The sequence below is a fragment of the Podarcis bocagei genome (assembly GCF_964188305.1).
Source record: "Podarcis bocagei genome assembly, chromosome: 1".
Lineage (NCBI taxonomy): Eukaryota > Metazoa > Chordata > Lepidosauria > Squamata > Lacertidae > Podarcis > Podarcis bocagei.
The window spans coordinates 131,383,415-131,406,303 of record NC_138125.1 but is presented as its reverse complement, the minus strand read 5'-3'; the positions used below and the strand labels follow the sequence as shown (position 1 = coordinate 131,406,303).

Below are 22,889 nucleotides of genomic sequence, written 5' to 3'. Positions count from 1 at the left end.
GGATTTCTGATCCAACAAAATTCAATAAAGAGGAAAAAACAAAATGAGAAAAAAGAGAAGATCTTGGAAATGATAAAGGAAGGAGAGAGGAAACTAAGAACAAAACCAAAGTCTCAGGACATTTTAAGAGAGATCAAGTTATATCAAACTCAATATATGGAATTGATGAACCAAGAGATTGAATGGAAGATAAAGCAAATGAAACAAAAGACTTTTGAATCAGCAAATAAATGTGGTAAACTTTTGGCATGGCAATTGAAGAAAAGGCAGAAACTAAATACAGTTACAAGCCTAGAGGTGGATGGAAAGAACATATCTAAACCCAATGAAATTAGAAATTGCTTTTTAAGTTATTTCAAAAAACTCTACACCCAAGGCCCGCAAAATGAAGAAGATATAGACAAATTCCTTGGAAGATATGGATTACAAAACATCTCTCAGCAAAGTAAGATGGACTTGAACCAGAGAATCTCAGAACAAGAGATAGAGGCTGCCATTCAGAGTATGCAACTGGGCAAATCTCCGGGACCAGATGGACTGACTTCTAGATACTACAAATCGCTGAAGGAATGGCTGATTCAACCACTAAGAGAAGTTTGTAATGAGATTCTTGAGGGAAGGAGGGCACCTGAATCGTGGAAAGAGGCATATATTTCACTCATACCAAAGTCAGAGACTGAAAAGACCCAACTCAAGAACTACCGCCCAATATCACTCCTTAATGTGGATTACAAAATTTTTGCAGACATTTTAGCAAAAAGATTTAAAAGAGTTTTGATGGAGAAGATTCATAAAGACCAAGCAGGCTTTCTCCCTAAAAGACACCTAGCAGACAATGTAAGGAATGTAATAGACATTTTGGAAAAGCTGGAGGTGAATATAAACACTAAAGCAGTGTTGATCTTTGTGGACGCGGAGAAAGCCTTTGATAACATCTCTTGGAGTTTTATGAGGAAGAATCTTCATGGGATGGGGGTAGGCCAGGGTTTTGAGAATGGCATGGCTGCAATATATTCTGAACAAAAAGCTAAGCTGATTGTAAATAATGTTGTGACTGAGGAACTTAAGATAGAAAAAGGAACACGGCAGGGGTGCCCAATTTCCCCATTACTTTTCATTTCAGTTCTGGAGGTGTTGCTGAATATGATAAGAAATGACCAGCAGGTCAAAGGTGTGCAGGTCGGAGCTAAACATTACAAGTTAAGAGCGTATGCAGATGACCTAGTATTGACTTTGCAAGAGCCAAACACTAGTACGAAAAGGGTTTTAGAAATAATTCAACAATTTGGCCAGGTGGCTGGATTTAAGTTGAATAAGCAAAAAACTAAAGTCTTAGGGAAAAACCTAACAGATATGGAAAAGGAGAAATTTCAGGAGGAAACAGGTTTGACAGTGGTCAAGAAAGTCAAATACCTAGGGGTTTATTTAACACCTAAGAATGTCAATTTGTATAAGGACAATTATGAAAAATGTTGGTCAGAGATTAAAAAAGATTTAGAAATATGGTCAAATCTGAAACTGTCAATGTTAGGCCGAATTGCAGTAATTAAAATGAATGTATTGCCTAGAATGTTATTTTTGTTTCAGACCTTGCAGATTCTTGACAAGATGGAATGTTTTAAGAGGTGGCACAAAGACATTTCGAAATTTGTCTGGCAGGGCAAAAAGCCCCGAATTAAATTCAAAATACTGACTGACGCTAAAGAAAGAGGGGGTTTTGCCCTGCCGGACCTAAAATTGTACTATGAGGCAGCAGCTTTTTGCTGGCTGAAAGAATGGATGCTCCTCGAGAACACGGACATCTTGGATCTGGAAGGTTTCAATAATGCTTTTGGTTGGCATGCATATCTTTGGTATGACAAAGTTAACAGTACTTTTAAAAATCACATTGTTAGAAAAGCATTATTTAATGTTTGGATAAGATACAAAGACCTATTGGAAAATAAAACCCCTAGATGGGTGTCACCAGTGGAGGCTAAAGCAGTGAAGAAACTCAATATGGAGGTCGGATGGCCGAAGTATTGGGAAATCTTAGAACAGGATGGAGACAAGTTTAAACTACAAAGTCAGGAGAAATTGAAGCACAAAGTAGAAAATTGGTTTCAATACCGTCAAATAATGGAATTTTTTAAACAGGATAGGAAAATCGGTTTCCAAGTGGAGAAATCAAAACTAGAGACCGAATTGCTAGAACCCAATACTAAGAATTTATCTAGAATGTATAACTTGCTGTTGAAATGGAACACACAGGATGAAACAGTTAAATCTGCTATGATTAAGTGGGCGCAGGATGTTGGACACAACATTATGTCAGATGACTGGGAATGGTTATGGAACACCGGTATCAAATTTACGGCATGTAATGCCTTAAAGGAAAACATTATGAAAATGGTATACAGGTGGTACATGACCCCAGTCAAACTGGCAAAAATCTACCATTTGCCCGATAATAAATGTTGGAAGTGTAAAGAGACTGAAGGTACTTTTTATCACCTTTGGTGGACATGCCCGAAGATAAAGGCCTTCTGGGAAATGATCTATAATGAAATGAAAAAGGTACTTAAATGTACATTTTCTAAAAAACCAGAGGCCTTTCTCTTGGGCATTGTCGGCCAATTGGTGACAAAGAAAGATAGAAATTTCTTTATGTATGCTACAACAGCAGCAAGAATACTCATTGCAAAGTATTGGAAGACACAAGATTTACCTACTTTGGAAGAATGGCAGATGAAAGTGATGGACTATATGACATTGGCTGAGATGACAGGCAGAATCCGTGACCAACGCAAAGAGATGGTGGAAGAAGAATGGAAAAAATTTAAAAGCTATCTTAAGGACCACTATAAACTGAATGAATGTTAAAATGTTGTGGTTGCTAGAAGTAACAGGGTACAGGGATACAAGGTTAGATAATAAACGAGGACTAAGACGACAGAGATTAGAAAGTAACAATTGGGAGTTGCTAGTGCAAATATGGACACTGGGATGCAGAGAGGGGGGGTATGGGGAAGTCCAAGAAAAGAGGTTTATGAAAATATCTTTGAAACTATTTTGTATGTTTGTTTTGTTTTGTGTTTGTTTGTTTTTCTTAAAAATGTTGTAAAACCAATAAAAATTTATTAAAAAAAAAAAACAAAATAAAAAAATTCCTTCCAGTAGCACCAGGTATCTGAAGAAGTGTGCATGCACACGAAAGCTCATACCAAGAACTAACTTAGTTGGTCTTTAAGGTGCTACTGGAAGGAATTTTTTTATTTTAAAAATTTGGAAATTAGGGCTATCAGTGGCTACTAGCCATGACGGCTGTTGCCCTGCCTCCACACAATTGGAGGCAGTAATTCTTCTGAATATCAGTTTCTGGAAAATACAGGAGGGGAGAGTGCTCTTCTGCTCAAATCCTACCTGCTGGAGTATTCATAAAAAATAAACTCGGCACTCATGTAGATGTGTTAACATTTTTGTCTTGTGGTATAAACTAATATCAGAAAAACTTAATCCGCCTTCTAATATAGGCAAACACATTCTTTTAAATGACATACAAAGTGAAGCATTACCCCAAATAAAAGCCCTGAAATAATGCATTAATCTTTTGAAAGTATGCTTGGGGGATGTGTAGATAAATACCACACAACACATATATTATTATTTGCAGCATTCATTAATCTTAAGTGTATTAACTTTACTGCAAATACTAAATTTAAGTAGCGTCCATCCTTCCAAATCAATGGAGATTTATATTATTTACTTATTTGCATTCAATTTAATGATTTGAGAACTATCTGTAGGAAACAAAATTGCTAGATATGTTATAACCCTTCAAACTTCTATTTTCACCTTCCTGACTATTTCCTGTCAAGTAAAGGCATTCCAATAGCCACATGGAAAATCAGCATGCCACAAAGCTATTAACTGTAAATTTCTTGAGTGTTTGAAAATTTAGTTAAAAGGTAGGTGGGGCAACATCATACTAGTCATTCCCGTAACAAATTCTGACTCAGTGCTATTATCAATTATACATATCAATGAATAGGAGCCTTCAGGACATAAAAGTTTTCTGAACAATGGCCTCAAGAATAATTACTCTTTCATAGCTCTCTTCAAGGCTGAAAGAAAGCTTAAAAAGCAGTCACACTTTCCAAAGTCCATAGCAATTGATAATGACAAGTCAATACTGTCTTGAAGACTAAGGCTGCAATGCTAAACAATGTTACAGTTGAGAGTGGGTCTTATTGTTCATTAAAGATACTTGAAACAACCAATAAAAGGCTCAGCTTTGACTAGAGGCTCTGGTCAAAGATGAAACGTATAATCCATGCAAGTAGTTTCAAGACAGATCCTTTCTAGATCACATTTCTAGTTTTTCCAAGATGTAAGGAAAAGAAAACTATTGTTCATACCTGCTTGATTCTACGCATTCTTACTGGGAAGTCACACCAAGTTCAATGAGGCTTGCCATCAAATAAGCCTGCAGAAAATATGTATGCTGGCTAATCCTAACCACATTTTCTCATAAGGACATCTTGGGATGATGTTTTCAAATTCTTCTGTCCTTAAAAGTTAGTATTCTTTTTTTTAAAAAATAAAGGAAGTACCTCAGTTGTTAGGATATGCTTCTTTAGTACAATCTAACTACTTTCGCAATAAGTTTTGCTAGTCTATCTGCCCACACATCTGTTTGGTATTTTATGGCATAGTGAAGGAAATGGGGGTGTGCATGTGTGCAAGAAAGGAGAATTCTCCATTGTATAGAAGCTTCCCTGTGTGGTTGCAAAATAGCACTGGTAACATCCCAAAGATAACCAGGCAAGTGGATATTTATATGCTTGTTCAAACAATAGTAGTGTACAAATTTCCAAATAACCTCTCAATCCCACTACAGGCGGCGACAATTTCGTGCAGGGGTTCTGTTCCCAGCCCCCATGCATGACAGCAGAGCATGCTCCGCCCTCTTCCCAGTCCAAAAGGTCCCGCATGTCAATGGGACTTGCCTAGAATGGCTGCTGCCTGTCCTTAAAAAATGTTACCTATTCTTTGCATTCACAACTGTCTAGTAAACAGTTTCAAATACAACACAATCACAACATATCTTCAGATTCGATTCCAAGGGTTCTACATACATGCAAAAACATGTATACTCAAGCTGCCCACTTATAAGCATCCCTAGCCTTCTGGACCAATGAACTGAGGAGGCCTTGCTAGCGCTGCCCAAGGAAGGCAGAGTGCTTAAAAGCACCAGGCCGCCCAAGCAGACCCAGTGCAAAAAGTGCTTTTATGCTCTTTGCCTTGCTTTCATTTAACTTGTGCAATTTCAACTAGTCTGCCTTTAACCATGTATGGTTGAAAGTGCATGAATTACATGTGCGTACAACAGAGGCTTTCAACCTTTTTGAGTCCACAGCTCCCTTCTTTTTGCGGCTCCCCTGTGGAAAGTTCCCAGCAGGACCCTATACAGTCATACCTCGAGTTGAATGTGCTTCGGGTTGAGCGCGTTCGAGTTGCAATCCGTGGCAACCCGGAAGTAACGGAGTGCGTTACTTCTGGGTTTCACCGCTCGCACATGCGCAGACGCTCAAAATGACGTCATGTGCATGCTCGGAAGCGGCGAAACGCGACCCATGCACCGTCGCATCTTGCATTCCATTTGGGATGCGAACGGGGCTCCGGAACAGATCCCGTTCGCATCCCGAGGTACCAGTGTACCTATTTACTCAGACATGTTCAACTAAGTTGCATTGGGATCACTCTTACCATACACTGGATTGCAGCCTTAAAAAATAAAATCAATTGTAGGGAAGCAATAAATAAATGGCGGTGCACCTGACCATCATTCACGGCGCCCCAACACCAGTTGAAAACCGCTGGCGTAAGATGCAATTGTACTGTATACAACAGACCTACCTAGGGAGGTGTTGAGTATTCCCGGGCACTCTGATTGTCACTGACTTTAACATTTTGTATCTTCATTGGATAAAGTAGTGCACTGTTCTGCTCCTACTTCTTATCTTGACTGCATGGAGAATGCTACCAAGATAGACAAATTTCTGTGGTCTTTTTCCTTCCCTAACGTTGGTATTAACCCCCTGCACCTGTCCTGTAGTGTATAGACTACAGCATGAACCTAAAAAGATATAGACTGTGTACACACCATATGTTTAAAGGCATGACTTCCCCCAAAGAATCTTGGGAACTGTAGTTTACACACACACCCCACAGAGCTACAATTCATAGTACCATTAAACTAGTTTCCAGGATTCTTTGAGGAATCAGTCATGTGTTTTAAATGTATGGTGTGTACTCAGCCATGGAACTGTGAACAGAGAGGCGCAAGGCCACTGTTTTCTCAACAGAGGGAGGGTCACTAAAGCAAATACTTTCACCCTGGTGTCAATTCTACAGATCCTATACAAGTATCTCACCTACTCATTTTAGAGAAACTTGTGAATACTAGAGCTCAGGTATTCCAAAACCTAATTTGCACAAGACGACACATTAGTTGAAACTTTCCAGTGTAAAGGAGGACACATGTAACTACCCAAACTGTCCGCTGCAATAAACATAAGTCCTCCCCACTCAGCTGAACAATTGCTTTCAAAGATCAGAAAATATTATTTAATAACATACTAGCTCCCCTTCAACCCTCAATTACCATCAACTTATATTATATTTTGTAATGTTTTACCACCCCAAATCAATGTAAAGCTGCACTGTAAAACCAGGCCAAAGAAACAAGAGCATCTGCCTTGCATGTAGACGGTCCCAGTTTCAATCCCAGCATCTTCAAATAGGGCTAGGAGAGACTCCCTGCCTGAAACCCTCGGGAGCCACTATCAGTCAGGGTACATAGAATGGAACTAGATGGGCTCCGCACCATGCAGCTTGCCATGCTCCTATTAAAGCGAAACATGTCTAGACACATCCTTTTGCTGCCCAGATCTCTTCTCAGGCACCACACCATGCTTGGCAGTGCTTTCCTTTCCACAGGTCCCTGTACACTGTGCCATCCAAACACAGCTCCCTAGGAAGGGAGGCGAGTCAGCCTCCAAAAATTATGGGGGGTAAGGAAATTATTCAGTGCACCACAGCCAAGTCACAGGATCTGCAAATAACAGGTGAGAAATGACAACACCCCCCCCCCCACACACACAACAAGGGGGTCCAGAGCCAAGGGGTCCACAAGGGAAGTGCAGAGATGCCCAAAGCCCTGGCGGCCTCGTGGTCCAGCTCTGCAGGAAAGCCCTCGCCATCTGCTCGACACGAAAAGCAGGCAACCGGTATGGTTAGGGCCGGTTGGCAGCAGCTCGGGGGGCTCCGGTTTCCTCCACCCTGTGTCCCTCCCCCCCCCCAAAAAAAACCCCACCCCTCACCTTTGCAAACAGGCGAACTCGGGCTCTTCCTCTCCGGAGAGGCCCTGCTTTGCTCGGGCGACCGCCTCCTCTGCCGGTGCCGGATCCTTCCCCCGGAGGACGAGGAAGAAACCACGGCGGCGGCGGCGGAGCAGGCGCTGCTCTCGGGCACAGGCGGCGAAACCGGGGAGGAGCAAGGCGAAGGGCTGGAGCCCGGCAATGGCGGCGCGGGGGGCGGCGGCGGCGGCAGCTGGTGCAGCCGAGGGGGGCTCCCGCGAGGCCCGGCCCCGCGCGTGGGGCTGCCGCGCGTGGAAGGCGGCGGCGGAGGAGGAGGAGGAGGGAGGGCGGCGGCGGCAGGGGTCTGCGTGGCTACGGCAGGGCTGCCGCCGCCGCTGCGCGCGCCGCTGCCGTTACCGGGCGCCGGGCGCGTCGGGCTGGCGGTGCGCGAGGAAGGAGGCGGCGGCGGCGAAGAAGAAGAAGAAGGAGGCGGCGGCGGCGGCTGAGGGGATGTCGTCGCCGCCGCCGCGCGTGAAATGCCGCCGCCGCCCCTCGTGGGGCTGCCGTGCTGCTTGAGCTGGAAAGGCACCGTCGCCCGCATGGGCTGCAGGCGGCTGCTGTTGGCGCTGGCGGCCCCGCCTGCTGCCGCCGACACAGCCGAGGCTCCCCCCGCCGCCGCCGCCAGGGAGGTGGCCGGGGTCGGCGAGCCGCTTCGCCTCACGCGCGGCGGGTGAGAAGCCATCCTTCGGCCGGCTCTGAGGTAAACGGCGGTGAGGAGAACGGCCGTTGGGAGGGGGGAGGGGAGGGGGAAGAGGAGCCGCCAGTCAGTCAGTCAGTCGGTCGGTCGGTCAGCCAGGCCCCCCTCAGCAATATAGCTCTCCTCACACGCGAGCGGAACGCCGCTCCGGCCGATGCGACCGCTCCAGCCGCCTCATCAACAATAGTGGCCGCACCGGCGTCTCCTATTGGAAGCTCGTCGGCGCCGTTGCTGCCGCTACAGCGCGCTGATTGGGCGAGGGGCGTGGCCTTGGGGGGGTCCGTGTCTGTGTGTGTGTGTGTGCGCGCGCGCGCGAGTGTGTATGTGCGCGCGCCCGTCGCCGGGTGGGGTGAGGCTTAAAGGGGCAGCGTCGCGAGAGGCGAGACGGGAGCTGAGTGACAGCTTGCGGAGGCGTTCTACGCAACCGCACGCGAGTTTTCATCGCGGGCGTGGGAAGCCAGGTGACATAGCTGGGTCTTGTTTTAAGATACAGCGCCCCACCATGGAAACTAGATGATGATGATGATTAACAATAATATTTTTTATTTTTTTATTTTTATTACATTTGTGCATGGAGAACACTCATTGCATGTGGTTTGCATGCATAAGGTCTCACTTTCCATTAGTTTTCTGTTCCTGGAAGTGCGGGGAAAGGCTCCTGCCCAATATTATTATTGTTATTATTATTATTATTATTATTATTATTATTATTATTATTATTATTATTATTATTATCGTATCCCTCCCATCTGACTGGGTAGCCCCAGCCACTCTAGGCAGTTTCCAACATGAAAAACATGATAAAACATTAAACATTAAAAAAAACTTCCCTAAACAGCGCTGCTGCCTTCTGGTGTCTTCTAAAGGTTATACTGTATTCGGACCAACATTCTTAGGGGCAAACTGGACACAAAATTGGGGGGGGGGAGTTGTTGCTATTATTGCTATTATTTATATATCATTGTATTTTTATTTAAATGTTATGAATTACGTGGAAATTGTTTCAAGTTGGTTGTGTACTTTTTGATGTTTTCTGTAATTATGAGCTTTTGCTCGCTCTGTAAGCCGTCTTGAGCATGGTTTCAACTGTGGAAAGGTGCCAACGAAATAAAGTTCTGTCCATGTATGTAGTTCTGCTTCTGTTTTCAAAATGGGAGATATTGGAGGCAGTGGCGTAGCGTGGGGGGTGCAGGGGGGGCGGGCCGCACCGGGTGCAACATCTGGGGGTTAGGGGTGCAAATCCACGGGTTAGGGGGCGCAAATCCACGGGTTAGGGGGCGCAAATTACTTGCCTTGCCCCGGGTGCTGACAACTCACGCTACGCCACTGATTGGAGGTGATGTTTAAAGCTGCGTTTGTGCTGCAAAGGGCCAGCAGACAGACGGGAATAGAAAGCTGTCCTTCTCCTGCGCCAAACTACTGGTCCCATGTACCATTTCAGCACTGTCTGCTCAGCTCTGCAGTGACTGAATGAAGTGCTCTGGTTATCTCCTGCTTGGACTACTGCAATGCGCTCTGTGTGGGGCTACCTTGGAAGGTGATTCAAAACCAACTACCGTATTTTTCGGTCTATAAGACGCACCCGACCATAAGGCGCACCTAGTTTTTAGAGGAGGAAAATAAGAAAAAAATGTTGAAGGAGAAGGGAGGATCAGGCTAAGTCATCATAAGAGGCGCTGCACAGCTCTCCCTCTTGCTGTTCTGGCTTCAGCGATAGCTGCGCACCCTGCATTCGCTCCATAAGACGCACACACATTTCCCCTTACTTTTTAGGTGGGAAAAAGTGCTGCTTATAGAGCAAAAAATACGGTAATCCAGATTGCGGCAGCTAGACTGGTGACTTGGTGCAGTTTCCAGGGCCATATAACACCAGTCCTAAAGGATCTACACTGGTTCCCAGTACGTTTCTGAGCACAATTCAAAGTGTTGGTGCTGACCTTTAAAGCCCCAAATGGCTTTGGCCCAGTATACCTGAAGGAGCGTCTCCACCCCAATTGTTCAGCCAGGACACTGAGGTCCAGCTCTAAGGGCCTTCTGGCAGTTCCCTGTAGCAAGAGGTAAAGCTACAGTGAACCAGATCGAGAGCCTTCTCAGTAGTGGCGTCCTCCCTGTGGAATGCCCTCCCATCGGTTGTCAAGGATATTAGTAACTATATAGTGGTACCTCCGGTTACGAACTTAATTCGTTCCGGAGGTCTGTTTTTAACCCGAAACCGTTCTTAACATGAGGCGTGCTTTCGCTAATGGGGCCCCCCGCTGCCGCGGCGGCACTGGCACACAACTTCCGCTCGCATCCCGGGGCAAAGTTCTCAAGCAGAAGCATCTCTCGCAGGAGCGAGACTCCTTACGGGGTCCTTGCTGCGGGATCACATTCACCCAGTGCTTTTCCAGCTGCACTGGCTCCCGGTGGAGTACAGGATCAGGTTTAAGGTGCTGGTTTTAACCTTTAAAGTCCTTCACAGCCTAGGACCCTCGTACCTACGGGACTGCCTCTCCTGGTATGTCCCACAGAGGACCTTACGGTCTTCAAACAAAAACACCTTGGCCACAGAGAGGTTAGGCTGGCCTCAACCAGAGCCAGGGCTTTTTCGGCCGTGGCCCCGATCTGCTGGAACGCTCTGTCACAAGAGACTAGGGCCCTGCGGGACTTGACATCTTTCCTCAGGGCCTGCAAGACAGAGCTGTTCCACCAGGCCTTTGGTAATTCTTCACAGAACTCTAGCCCAATGGTTGCCATCAATTTGATTTGAACTGATTTTATAATGAATTGATTTTAGAATGCTGTATTATTTTACTGTTGTTAGCCACTCTGAGCCCGGCTTCGGCTGCAGGGGGCAGGATATAAATAATAATAATAATAATAATAATAATAATAATAATAATAATAATAATTACTATTATTACTACTACTATTATTACTTCCGGGTTAGCGGAGCTCGTTACCTGAAGCGTTCGTAAGGAAGATGGTACATAACCCCAGGTTCCACAGTATTACAATCTAGTCATGGGCTACCAGTTGCTGATCCCTAGTCCACCTGGGGCTAGCTCCAGAGGCAGAGGAAAGGTGCAGGCAAATAGCGTTTAGAGCATGGGTAGGCAAACTAAGGCCTGGGGGCCGGATCTGGCCCACAGACGGTCGGGGAATCAGCGTGTTTTTACACGAGTAGAATGTGTCCTTTTATTTAAAATGCATCTCTGAGTTATTTGTGGGGCATAGGAATTTGTTCATTCCCTCCCCCCCCTGATATATAGTCCGGCCCCCTACAAGTTCTGAGGGACAGTGGACCGGCCCCCCGCTGAAAAGGTTTGCTGACCCCTGGTTTAGAGCAACAGGATTTGTTTCCAAGCCATTTTGTGGGATGGGGTTTTGCGGGACTTGGCCCTCCACTCCTTTTTCAGTTTCCCAATCTGTTAGCTGCTCCAGTTCTTACACTTAAGAGTTTTACCCATTACTGTATCAACCCTTTCAAATTGTCCATCATTCTCCAATTTGGGCGCCTGTTATAATAGAGGAGCTTGCTTGCAATTGCACCCCTTTGTTTCATTGTTGTTGTTTAGTCGTGTCCGACTCTTCGTGACCCCATGGACCAGAGCACGCCAGGCACTCCTGTCTTCCACTGCCTCCCGCAGTTTGGTCAGACTCATGCTGGTAGCTTCGAGAACACTGTCCAACCATCTCGTCCTCTGTCGTCCCCTTCTCCTTGTGCCCTCCATCTTTCCCAACATCAGGGTCTTTTCCAGGGAGTCTTCTCTTCTCATGAGGTGGCCAAAGTATTGGAGCCTCAGCTTCACGATCTGTCCTTCCAGTGAGCACTCAGGGCTGATTTCCTTAAGAATGGATAGGTTTGATCTTCTTGCAGTCCATGGGACTCTCAAGAGTCTCCTCCAGCACCATAATTCAAAGCATCCATTCTTCAGCGATCAGCCTTCTTTATGGTCCAGCTCTCACTTCCATACATCACTACTGGGAAAACCATAGCTTTAACTATACGGACCTTTGTTGGCAAGGTGATGTCTCTGCTTTTTAAGATGCTGTCTAGGTTTGTCATTGCCTTTCTCCCAAGAAGCAGGTGTCTTTTAATTTTGTGACTGCTGTCACCATCTGCAGTGATCATGGAGCCCAAGAAAGTAAAATCTCTCACTACCTCCATTTCTTCCCCTTCTATTTGCCAGGAGGTGATGGGACCAGTGGCCATGATCTTCATTTTTTTGATGTTGAGCTTCAGTCCATATTTTGCGCTCTCCTCTTACACCCTCATTAAAAGGTTCTTTAATTCCTCCTCACTTTCTGCCATCAAGGTTGTGTCATCTGCATATCTGAGGTTGTTGATATTTCTTCCGGAGATCTTAATTCCGGCTTGGGATTCATCCTGCCTAGCCTTTCGCATGATGAATTCTGCATATAAGTTAAATAAGCAGGGAGACAATATACAGCCTTGTCATACTCCTTTCCCAATTTTGAACCAATCAGTTGTTCCATATCCAGTTCTAGCTGTAGCTTCTTGTCCCACATAGAGATTTCTCAGGAGACAGATGAGGTGATCAGGCACTCCCATTTCTTTAAGAACTTGCCATAGTTTGCTGTGGTTGACACAGTCAGAGGCTTTTGCATAGTCAATGACACAGATTACTTTCGTTCTACTCCCTGTGCCAGCCACAGTGAGGCAACAGAGATGTCCTCATGGAATCATAGGACTATAGAGTTGGAAGGTACCTCGGGGGTCATCTAACCCAACCCCCTACAATGCAGGAATCTTAGCTAAAGCATTCATGGCACATGGCCATCCAACCTTCTTAGATGCCTCCAAGGAAGGAGAGTTCACAACCTCCACTGTTGAACATGCTTGATGTCAGATCCTCCACCAATCCAACTCACATTATAGCCTGGGGTGCAGTCCTTTCTCACATTAAATATTTGCCCATTAACTATTAACCCTGAGGCTGAGAAAGGGGTGTGGGGCCAGGAAATGCAGAAGGAAACAATCTGGCAGGTTAAAACCTGATAAAGAAGCAACCCTATCCTTTTCCCACGCCTAGTGCGACGCCCCATAAATAGAAGGGAAAACCTGCTGTCGCAGCTTGTAGCAACCATCTGCAAGTTATAAATGTATCCCACCCTTCCTCCCAGGATCTCACAACAACAATTTTGGCCTCACGATAACCCTATGAGGTAGTTTAGTTTGAGACACATTGCCTAAAGCGCACCTGCGCGTTCCACAGCCAAAAAAGAGGTTGAAACCACGCCCAAAGCTATGAACGCTCTTAACTGCCATATCGCTCTTGTGATATACTGGTTAAAACCTCTTCTGCCTTCTTGTCAATCAAAACCAATGCCTTGTCCTTTAAACTCTTCTTAAATGCCAACTGTTCAGCAAAAGCTTTCTTGCATCACTACTGGTGGTGCGGCTCGGACTGAACCCTGAGGTTCAGAGTGCCACAGTCCTGAAGGTCCCCAGAGAGTGGCAGGTGATGGCAGCAGCAGCAGCAGCAAACAGTGCTGATGTCGGCCACTGCAGCATCCTTTATTCATATTTATTTTATTTTATTTTTAAAAAATTAAAGTTAGGGGGCTACTGGCTAGACATGCCCATGGTTACAGATTCTTCTTGCATTATTTCCACTTAAAAATAGGTCTTGTCATTTCCCACAACGAAATGGTGCTTATCGCTCGATAAATGTACTCAGCATCCAGGCGGCAGAAGCAAATTCCCTTTTAGTCCTGCAGTCACCATGGTGCTATAATTTAAGTGAGTTTAATATGTGAAACTGCACGTGCTGAGAATATTCATTTAAAAAAAAGAGAGAAAATTCAGGGTTGGCAATTTTTATTTGTTTGCATTTTGCTCGAACGTAGCAGGAACATAGAAGCAGTTGTAAAGCACAGAACAGCTGGCGGCGTGGGGGAAAGAGAAATGTTAATTGCGCGCTTCACAACGGAAGTAATGTGCATGGCCCACTAAAGGCTACCCTCCACTATTAAGCCCAGGAGCTAAAATTACCTAGCTGCGCTATTCATCATTATGATCTCACCCACGCCCCACAGGAGAAGGGACAGGTGCAATTTTCTCACTTATTGAGAGTACTACTGACTGTCTCCTAGACTCCACATGTGAATTGTGAATTTCTGGTTGTCCACACCACATGCTGTAATTTGTGCCATTTAGAAGAGGAGTTTGGATTTGATATCCCGCTTTATCACTCCCCTTCAGGAGTCTCAAAGCGGCTAACATTCTCCTTTCCCTTCCTCCCCCACAACAAACACTCTGTGAGGTGAGTGGGGCTGAGAGACTTCAGAGAAGCGTGACTAGCCCAAGGTCACCCAGCAGCTGCATGTGGAGGAGCGGAGACGTGAACCCGGTTCCCCAGATTACGAATCTACCGCTCCTAACCGCTACACCACACTGGCTCTCATAACCATTTACACACACACCCCTTAATTGTATAGGTATGCCCTCTGCCAGGTTTCCACGCAAGCCCTGAACTAACTATGCAAGAAGACATTAGTCCAAATGCAAATAAGTGTATGTAAGGTAAAGGGGACCCCTGACCATTAGGTCCAGTCATGACTGACTCTGGGGTTGCGCCGCTCATCTCGCTTTATTGGCCGAGGGAGCCGGCGTACAGCTTCCGGGTCATGTGACCAGCATGACTAAGCCGCTTCTGGCAAACCAGAGCAGTGCACCGAAACGCCGTTTACCTTCCCGCTGGAGCGGTACCTACCATATTTTTCGCTCTATAGGGCGCACCCGACCATAGGACATACCTTGTTTTAGAGGGGGAGAACAAGAAAAAAAAATCTCCCCCTCTCTGCGCAGCACCCCTTCAGCGAAGCGGCAGGAGAAACAAAGCCCCAACCATTTCTCCTCCTGCTTCGCTGAAGGGGCGCTGCGCAGCTCTCCCTCTCCCACATTGCCTTCACCTTCAGTGAAGGCAACCCGAAGCCTCCGGAGCGCAGCAGGAGTTCCCGCTGCGCTCCAGAGGCTTCGGGTTCCTTTCGCTGAAGCCAGGAGAGTCTTGCGGCTATCCCTGAAGCCTGGAGAGTGAGAGGGGTCGGTGCGCACCAACCCCACTCATTCTCCAGGCTTCAGCAAAAGCAACACGAAGCCTCCGGAGCGCTCCCACTGTGCTTTGGAGGCTTCCCGTTGCTATCACTGAAGCCAAGGAGCCTGCATTTGCTCCATAGGACGCACACACATTTCCCCTTAATTTTTGGAGGGGGAAATGTGCGTCATATAGAGCGAAAAATACGGTATTTATCTACTTTGACGTGCTTTCGAACTGCTAGGTGGGCAGGAGCAGGGACCAAGCAACGGGAGCTCACCCCGTCACGGGGATTTGAACCGCCGACCTTCTGATCAGTGAGTCCTAGGCTCTGTGGTTTAACCCACAGCGCCACCCGCGTCCCTTTAATAGGTGTATGACTATAGTACAAAAAAGGTGTGTGTGTGAAATTTAACCGTTTTTGGAGCACCGCTTTGATTCCTTTCTTCCGCAATACATTAACCCCTTACTTTCTAAACATAAATAAATGAGTTGTTTGTTTGTTTGTTTGTTTGTTTGTTTGTTTGTTTGTTTGTTTGTTTGTTTTCAGCAAACACAGTGGAATATTCTTACACACCTCACTTCCCCTTTGCAACCTGTTTGAGTCTACTATAGCATGCCTTTGTGTTTCGACTCATGCAATTACAAGCTGGGGTTGCTATGCACTGAGGCTTACCTCATTTAATGTGGTTAATCTGCCTGGTTAAGAAGAGATACCATTTTTGCTCCTTTCATTTTTTGCAGTAGGATGAGAGGACTGAGAAGAAATGGCTGTCTCTGGAGAGTGGTTAAGACTTGTAGGGCCTTTCCAAGATTGTGGCCTAAATCTATAGGAGATCTGTTTGTGAGCTAGTAATAGCTTCATGCCCACCTTCAGTAGCTAAGCCAAGGAGTGTTTTTACAGCTAAGACAGTTCAGGCCTGACTGCTTTTACGAAGCAGCGTGGGAATGACGGTAACAGAAGCAATTACTATAGATCATTTTATGTACAGTGCAGCCCTGGCTGCCAAGACAGTTCAGTGACTGTCCTAGAGCAAAAACAATCTCCTCGTGACACTGAGATTGGAAGAGCTTCAAACAATTCTTTGTGGCACTCTGCCAGTGTTTCTTTGTTTCATTAATACATGATAGATGGAGTAAGGGAGGGGAGGGAAGAATCAAAATTATTAATCCAGTCCAGTGTTCAGTTTGGGCCTTGGAAAGTCCTAGGTGCGTTTTGCAAGTCAGCAGTGAACTCAGCTCGGCCTCTTGAGAGCTAGTTCTCACCACAGCTGAGCTTCCAGAAAAGGCCTTGCTCCCTTGGTCCTCGCCATAAATGCTCATTCGCCACTAAAATGCAGCTCCTTTTTTGCAAACCAACCACAATTTCCTGCCGCAAGGCTTGGTGTAGCAGTAACCGCTTCGTAGAGGGCATGGAAGAATGAACGAGATCTGAAGCACCGTATTGCCTTGGGAATGATGCCATCTACAGAAGTCAAAATATGCATCAGGGAGACAAAGACTAGTCAGAGATCTTAACATCAATGGGGCACTTCATTAGGGAAGGGCAGCATCTAGTTCAGGGTTTCCCAAACTTGGATCTCCAGCTGTTTTTGGACTACAACTCCCATCATCTCTAGCTAGCAAGACCAGTGGTCAGGGATGATGGGAACTGTAATCCAAAAACAGCTGGAGACCCAAGTTTGGGAAATAATAATAAAAATAATAATTTATTATTTATACCCCGCCCATCTGGCTGGGTTTCCCCAGCCACTCTGGGCGGCTTCCAACAAAACACTAAAATACAATAACCTATTAAACATTAAAAGCTTCCCTAAACAGGGCTGCCTTCAGGTGTCTTCTAAAAGTTTGGTAGTTATTTTTCTCTTTGACATCTGGTGGGAGGGCGTTCCATAGGGTGGGTGCCACTACCAAGAAGGCTCTCTGCCTGGTTCCCTGTAACTTGGCTTCTCGCAGCGAGGGAACCACCAGAAGGCCCTTGGTGCTGGATCTCAGTGTCCGGGCAGAACGATGGAGGTGGAGACGCTCCTTCAGGTATACTGGACTGAGGCTGTTTAGGGCTTTAAAGGTCAGCACCAACATTTTAATTGTGCTCGGAAACGTACTGGGAGCCAGTGTAGGTCTTTCAAGACCGGTGTTATATGGTCTCGACGGCCACTCCCAGTCACCAGTCTGGCTGCCGCATTCTGGATTAGTTGTAGTTTCCGGGTCACCTTCAAAGGTAGCCCTACATAGAGCACATTGCAGTAGTCCAAGCAGAAGATAACTAGAGCATGCACTACTCTGGCGAGACAGTCTGCAGGCAGGTAGGGTCTCAGCCTGCGTACCAGATGGAGCTGATAAACAGCTGCCCTGGACACAAAATTGACCTGTGCCTCCATGGACAGCTGTGAGTCCAAAATGAATCCCAGGCTGCGCACCTGGTCCTTCAGGGGCACAGTTACCCTATTCAGGACCAGGGAGTCCTCCACACCTGCCCGCCTCCTGTCCCCCCAAAACAGTACTTCAGTCTTGTCAGGATTCAATCTCAATCTGTTCAACCCAGATCTATGGCGAAAGAGTAGCAGGATTCCACATACTTTTATTCAGCTTATTTCAGGTGAAATAGTGTAGTTTGACAGTGATTGTGAGTCACTACAAACAGCTACTCCAAGTTTCGTTGGCATTCTGGGGTGCTGTTTGAATTCTGCACGTCTCTTGCTGTGACTTTTCTGGTCCTTACAGCCGCATTGGATTAACACAGACAACACCCACCCTATCTCCTACCTGTGCCCTAGGTAAGAGGTGAGAGTCATTAGCTTAAGGCAGGGAGGGGGGGTGAAGGGAGAAGGCTTCTTCAGAATGTTTTTAAAAAACCGGTTAGAAGGAAATGCTTGAGAGTTTCATAAGTTAAAAGAAAATAAGTGGGTAGGACCAAAAAAAATTTAACAGGATGTAAACCACTCCCCTGATGCTCTGTATCAGGACTGATGCTGTTCAGAAATGATCCAGAGTCAATGAAGAAAAGCAAGTTTGCAGATGACCACTAAATAAACATTTAGCATGGTCAAAAGCTCTCTGCAAACTGGATGTCTAGGTAGCATAATGACAATTGCGTTTCAGATCCGAACTAGTGGATTTGTGGGAAATACATGCTCGTTTTTTGTTTTGTTTTTCCCCTCAAATGAAAAGCAGCCCAGGAGACTGTGATCCTGAGCAGAATGGGAGAGGGAGGTTCTTTTCCCCAGTGCAGGGAGAAAAGCAACTTGGGGAGGGTGATTTTGAGCAGGCAAATGGTGCAGAAGTTCAGGCTTGAGAGCAGCCTCTACCCCTTGCTTCTTCCGTCACTCAAACTGGCATGGGAACTGCTTTACAGTAGCAAAGCAAAACACGTGGGAAACACGTTTCTTCCTCTCCCACATAATCTGTAATTTGACTCTCTGGCTGTGTTCACACTTCCATTTACTATGTACTCACTCCATTTCCAGGGACGCGGGTGGCACTGTGGGTTAAACCGCAGAGCGTAGGACTTGCCGATCAGAAGGTTGGCGGTTCGAATCCCCACGATGGGGTGAGCTCCCGTTGCTCGCTCCCTACTCCTGCCAACCTAGCAGTTCGAAAGCACACCAGTGCAAGTAGATAAATAGGTACCACTCCGGCGGGAAGGTAAACGGCGTTTCCGTGAGCTGCTCTGGTTCTCTAGAAGCGGCTTAGTCATGCTGGCCACGTGACCCGGAAGCTGTACACCAGCTCCCTCGGCCAATAAAGCGAGATGAGCGCCACAACCCCAGAGTCAGTCATGACTGGACCAAATGGTCAGGGGTCCCTTTACCTTTTACACTCCATTTCCAGTGCTTTTAATCCGTGTTCACACATCATCCCAAATGCATGTGCGTCCTGTACTTTGCTACGAAATGCTACCATTTGATGCATTGTTTCTCAAACCAGCTTCACACCGATTAAGACGCTTCTCATTCATCTCTCGCCAAGGTGTGAACACCTTGGCATAGGATAATGACATCCTTGTCCTGCCAAGACCCCATGGTGCAAACACAATCAGATAGAAATCTGAAACTCATGAAACTGTGCCAATAGGAACAACTCCACAACAACAACAACTCCACCTGGGCACTAAGATGGGTATAATGTGAACACACCCTTCCTGTAAGTAGAAAGTGAGACAATGCAGTAAAAAATGCTAATCCCATTCAGGGATTGGATCGCAACTGCTCAGAGAAACGTTCTTGGAGTCAAAATCCACTGAAATACTAGGTCAACAGGCTCCAACAGATGATAGGAAACAACAGCGGTAACTATACAGTTATGCCTCGGATTAAGTACTTAATTCGTTCCAGAGGTCCGTACTTAACCTGAAACTGTTCTTAACCTGAAGCACCACTTTAGTTAATGGGGTCTCCCGCTGCCGCCGCACGATTTCTGTTCTCATCCTGAAGCAAAGTTCTTAACCCGAGGTACTATTTCTGAGTTAGCAGAGTCTGTAACCTGAAGCGTATGTAACCTGAAGCGTATGTAACCCGAGGTACCACTGTAATGCCTTTGTACCTCTAGATCAGGGGTAGGCAACCTAAGGCTGGATGCGGCCCAATTGCCTTCTCAATCCGGCCCACGGACGTTCTGGGAATCAGCATGTTTTTACACGAGTAGAATGTGTCCTTTTATTTAAACTGCATCTCTGGGTTATTTGTGGGGCCTGCCTGGTATTTTTACATGAGCAGGATGTGTGCTTTTATTTAAAATGCACCTATGGGTTATTTTGGGGGCATAGGAATTCGTTCATCCCCCCCAAAAAAAAATATAGTCCGGCCCACCACATGGTCTGAGGGACGGTGGACCGGCCCACGGCTGAAAAAGGTTGTTGACCCCTGCTCTAGATGGTACCTTTATGTAGAATGCTGGGAGCCCAGTCTCATCACCTTACGTTAAAAAATTAAAATAAACGGATGAAAATACAGAAAATAAAAGCCGAACCATATACAGTGGTACCTCGGGTTAAGAACTTAATTCGTTCCGGAGGTCCGTTCTTAACCTGAAACTGTTCTTAACCTGAAGCACTACTTTAGCTAATGGGACCTCCCGCTGCTGCCGTGCTGCCGGAGCACGATTTCTGTTCTCACCCTGAAGCAAAGTTCTTAACCCGAGGTACTATTTCTGGGTTAGCGGAGCCTGTAACCTGAAGCGTATGTAACCTGAAGCGTATGTAACCCGAGGTACCACTGTATTGTGTAAAAATAATAAACAGGTGGGGGGAGGGGAATGGCGGTTGGTAGATGTGTACGTATTTAACATAAGCTGTACTACATGGAAATACTTGACATGCATGGTACTTTTCGTGTGGAGATTATGGCTGTAATATTCTACTGATATAGTATCAGCTTCACTTAACTAGATACAGATTTAAGACCCCTCATTTGTTATCTGACATATTTGACACACAGTTGTGTTTTCAAGGAAATAAGTGCCCCAGCTGCCTTATATGTCCTTCCCTAGGCGTGGGATAAGCCAGCTTTCAGCAGTTAGCTTGTGGATAAGTATCTGACATATTTATCAGGGTGGTTCTTGCCATCCACCCTATTAATTCTGTCTAATTCCCGTTGGAAATTGTTTTCACATTGTGCTAATCTGCTGGATCAGTGGTTCTGAGCCCTTCATTGAAAACCAACTAAATCCTTTGTTTTGCTTTAAAAAGAACAAAAAAGTCAAGTCTGTTAGGAGAAACGCCTCTCAGAGAGGCTTCCCAGTCTTGTGAAGGCCAGCCATGCACTGGAGTGTGAATATATTATGAATTATTAGATAGTAAAAGCTAGTTTTTCCAGTCTACCAAGGCAGTTTTAGTTGGGCCTAGTTCAGGGTTTGCCAGCCCAGTCTTGCACAGGGGCCACAGAATGAGCTTTTTCTCTTAATTTCTCTTTCTTTCTTTCTTTCTTTCTTTCTTTCTTTCTTTCTTTCTTTCTTTCTTTCTCACCCTCCAAGAAAAACAAGTTATGAAGCAAAATGTGTAAGTATCCAAAGCAGAGACATCACCTTGCTGACAAAGGTCCGTATAGTTAAAGCTATGGTTTTCCCAGTAGTGATGTATGGAAGTGAGAGCTGGACCATAAAGAAGGCTGATCGCCGAAGAATGGATGCTTTTGAATTATGGTGCTGGAGGAGACTCTTGAGAGTCCCATGGACTGCAAGAAGATCAAACCGATCCATTCTGGAAAAGACCCTGATGCTGGGAAAGATTGAGGGCACAAGGAGAAGGGGACGACAGAGGACGAGATGGTTGGGACAGTGTTCTCAAAGCTACCAGCATGAGTTTGACCAAACTGCGGGAGGCAGTGGAAGACAGGAGTGCCTGGCGTGCTCTGGTCCATGGGGTCACAAAGAGTCGGACACGACTAAACAACAACAACAACCCAAAACAGGAGGACTCCTCATGTCCTGCTTGCGGGCCTCTCAAAGGCATCTAGTTCAGGGTTTCCCAAACTTGGGTCTCCAGCTGTTGGACTATAACTCCTATCATCTCTAACCAGGAGGACCAGTGGTCAGGAATGGTGGAAACTGTAGTCTAGAAACAGTTGGAGAAACAAGTTTGGGGAACTCTGATCGATTCGGTCACTGTGGCAACAATATGCTGGATTAAGGCAGGTCTTTGACCTGATACAGCAGGTTTCTTCTTATATTCTTGATTTTAGCACTACAGCAGTGGAATGCTCTCCACAGATGTCTTCATTGGTTAGCTTCAGACTGTTCAGAACTTCTACTTAGAGATGCATTTTAAAGCCAAGTGGCTGCAGTGCAATAGGAAAAGAAGAAAAGGTTGTAGCACAGAGACATCGCCAGGCACTCTTGCCCTTTTCCAGTCGCCAGGCCCTGCCTAAAAAGGAGAGTTCTCTTGGGCATAGTGCAAAGAGAAATATTTGCAGATCTTAGCAAGAGTAGTTGGAATGACAAAGCTTGGCTCCTTCTCACCATTTGTTCAGACAAGCCCAGACAATTAAGACTTATTTAAAGGTTTCCTCTTGCTCCCTTATTTAGGGTGTGAGCTCATAAAGGAAGGAACTATTTTTGGAGAGAAAATTCTGAGAACAATGGTGTATCGCTGCAATATGAACGACGATAACTTCATTTCTAAAAAATGTAACTTTTAACATGTCAACTGGATAAGCAAACAGACCAGAAATCTGGGTGGAGAACCTTGGTCCTAATTGCACACAGATGGTGGCCTAGGACATGGGTAGGCAAACTAAGGCCCGGGGGCCGGATCTGGCCCAATTGCCTTCTCAATCTGGCCCACGGATGGCCCAGGAATCAGCGTGTTTTTACATGAGTAGAATGTGTCCTTTTATTTAAAATGCACCTATGGGTTATTTTGGGGGCATAGGAATTCATTCTTTTTCCCCCTTCAGAATATAGTCTGGCCCACCACAAGGTCTGATGGATGGTGCACCTGCCCACAGCTGAAAAAGGTTGCTGACCCCTGGGCTAGAGAGTAAAGGTAAAGGGACCCCTGACCGTTAGGTTCAGTTGTGGCCGACTCTGGGGTTGCGGTGCTCATCTCGCTTTATTGGCCAAGGGAGCTTCCAGGTCATGTGGCCAGCATGACTAAGCCGCTTCTGGCGAACCAGAGCAGCGCACGGAAACGCCGTTTACCTTCCCGCCGGAGCGGTACCTATTTATCTACTTGCACTTGGTGTGCTTTCAAACTGCTAGGTTGGCAGGAGCAGGGACCGAGCAACGGGAGCTCACCCCGTCATGGGGATTCGAACC

General features: G+C 46.0%; 1 protein-coding gene and 1 long non-coding RNA gene across 3 annotated transcripts in view; one reads left to right on the top strand and one right to left on the bottom strand.

The window, feature by feature from the left end:
- FAM117B (family with sequence similarity 117 member B) overlaps positions 1-8,297 on the bottom strand; it is a 33,651-nt gene extending 25,354 nt beyond the window's left edge. Inside the window, exon 1 of the mRNA XM_081172558.1 lies at positions 7,365-8,297. Within this exon, the coding sequence (XP_081028684.1) occupies positions 7,365-8,082 (718 nt within the window). The 5' untranslated portion in view covers positions 8,083-8,297. The remainder of the gene's footprint in view (positions 1-7,364) is intronic.
- LOC308582102 overlaps positions 8,023-22,889 on the top strand; it is a 45,520-nt gene continuing 30,653 nt past the window's right edge. For both annotated transcript variants that reach the window (XR_014005488.1, XR_014005489.1), the window contains exon 1: positions 8,023-8,100. This is a non-coding gene — a long non-coding RNA (uncharacterized lncRNA). The remainder of the gene's footprint in view (positions 8,101-22,889) is intronic.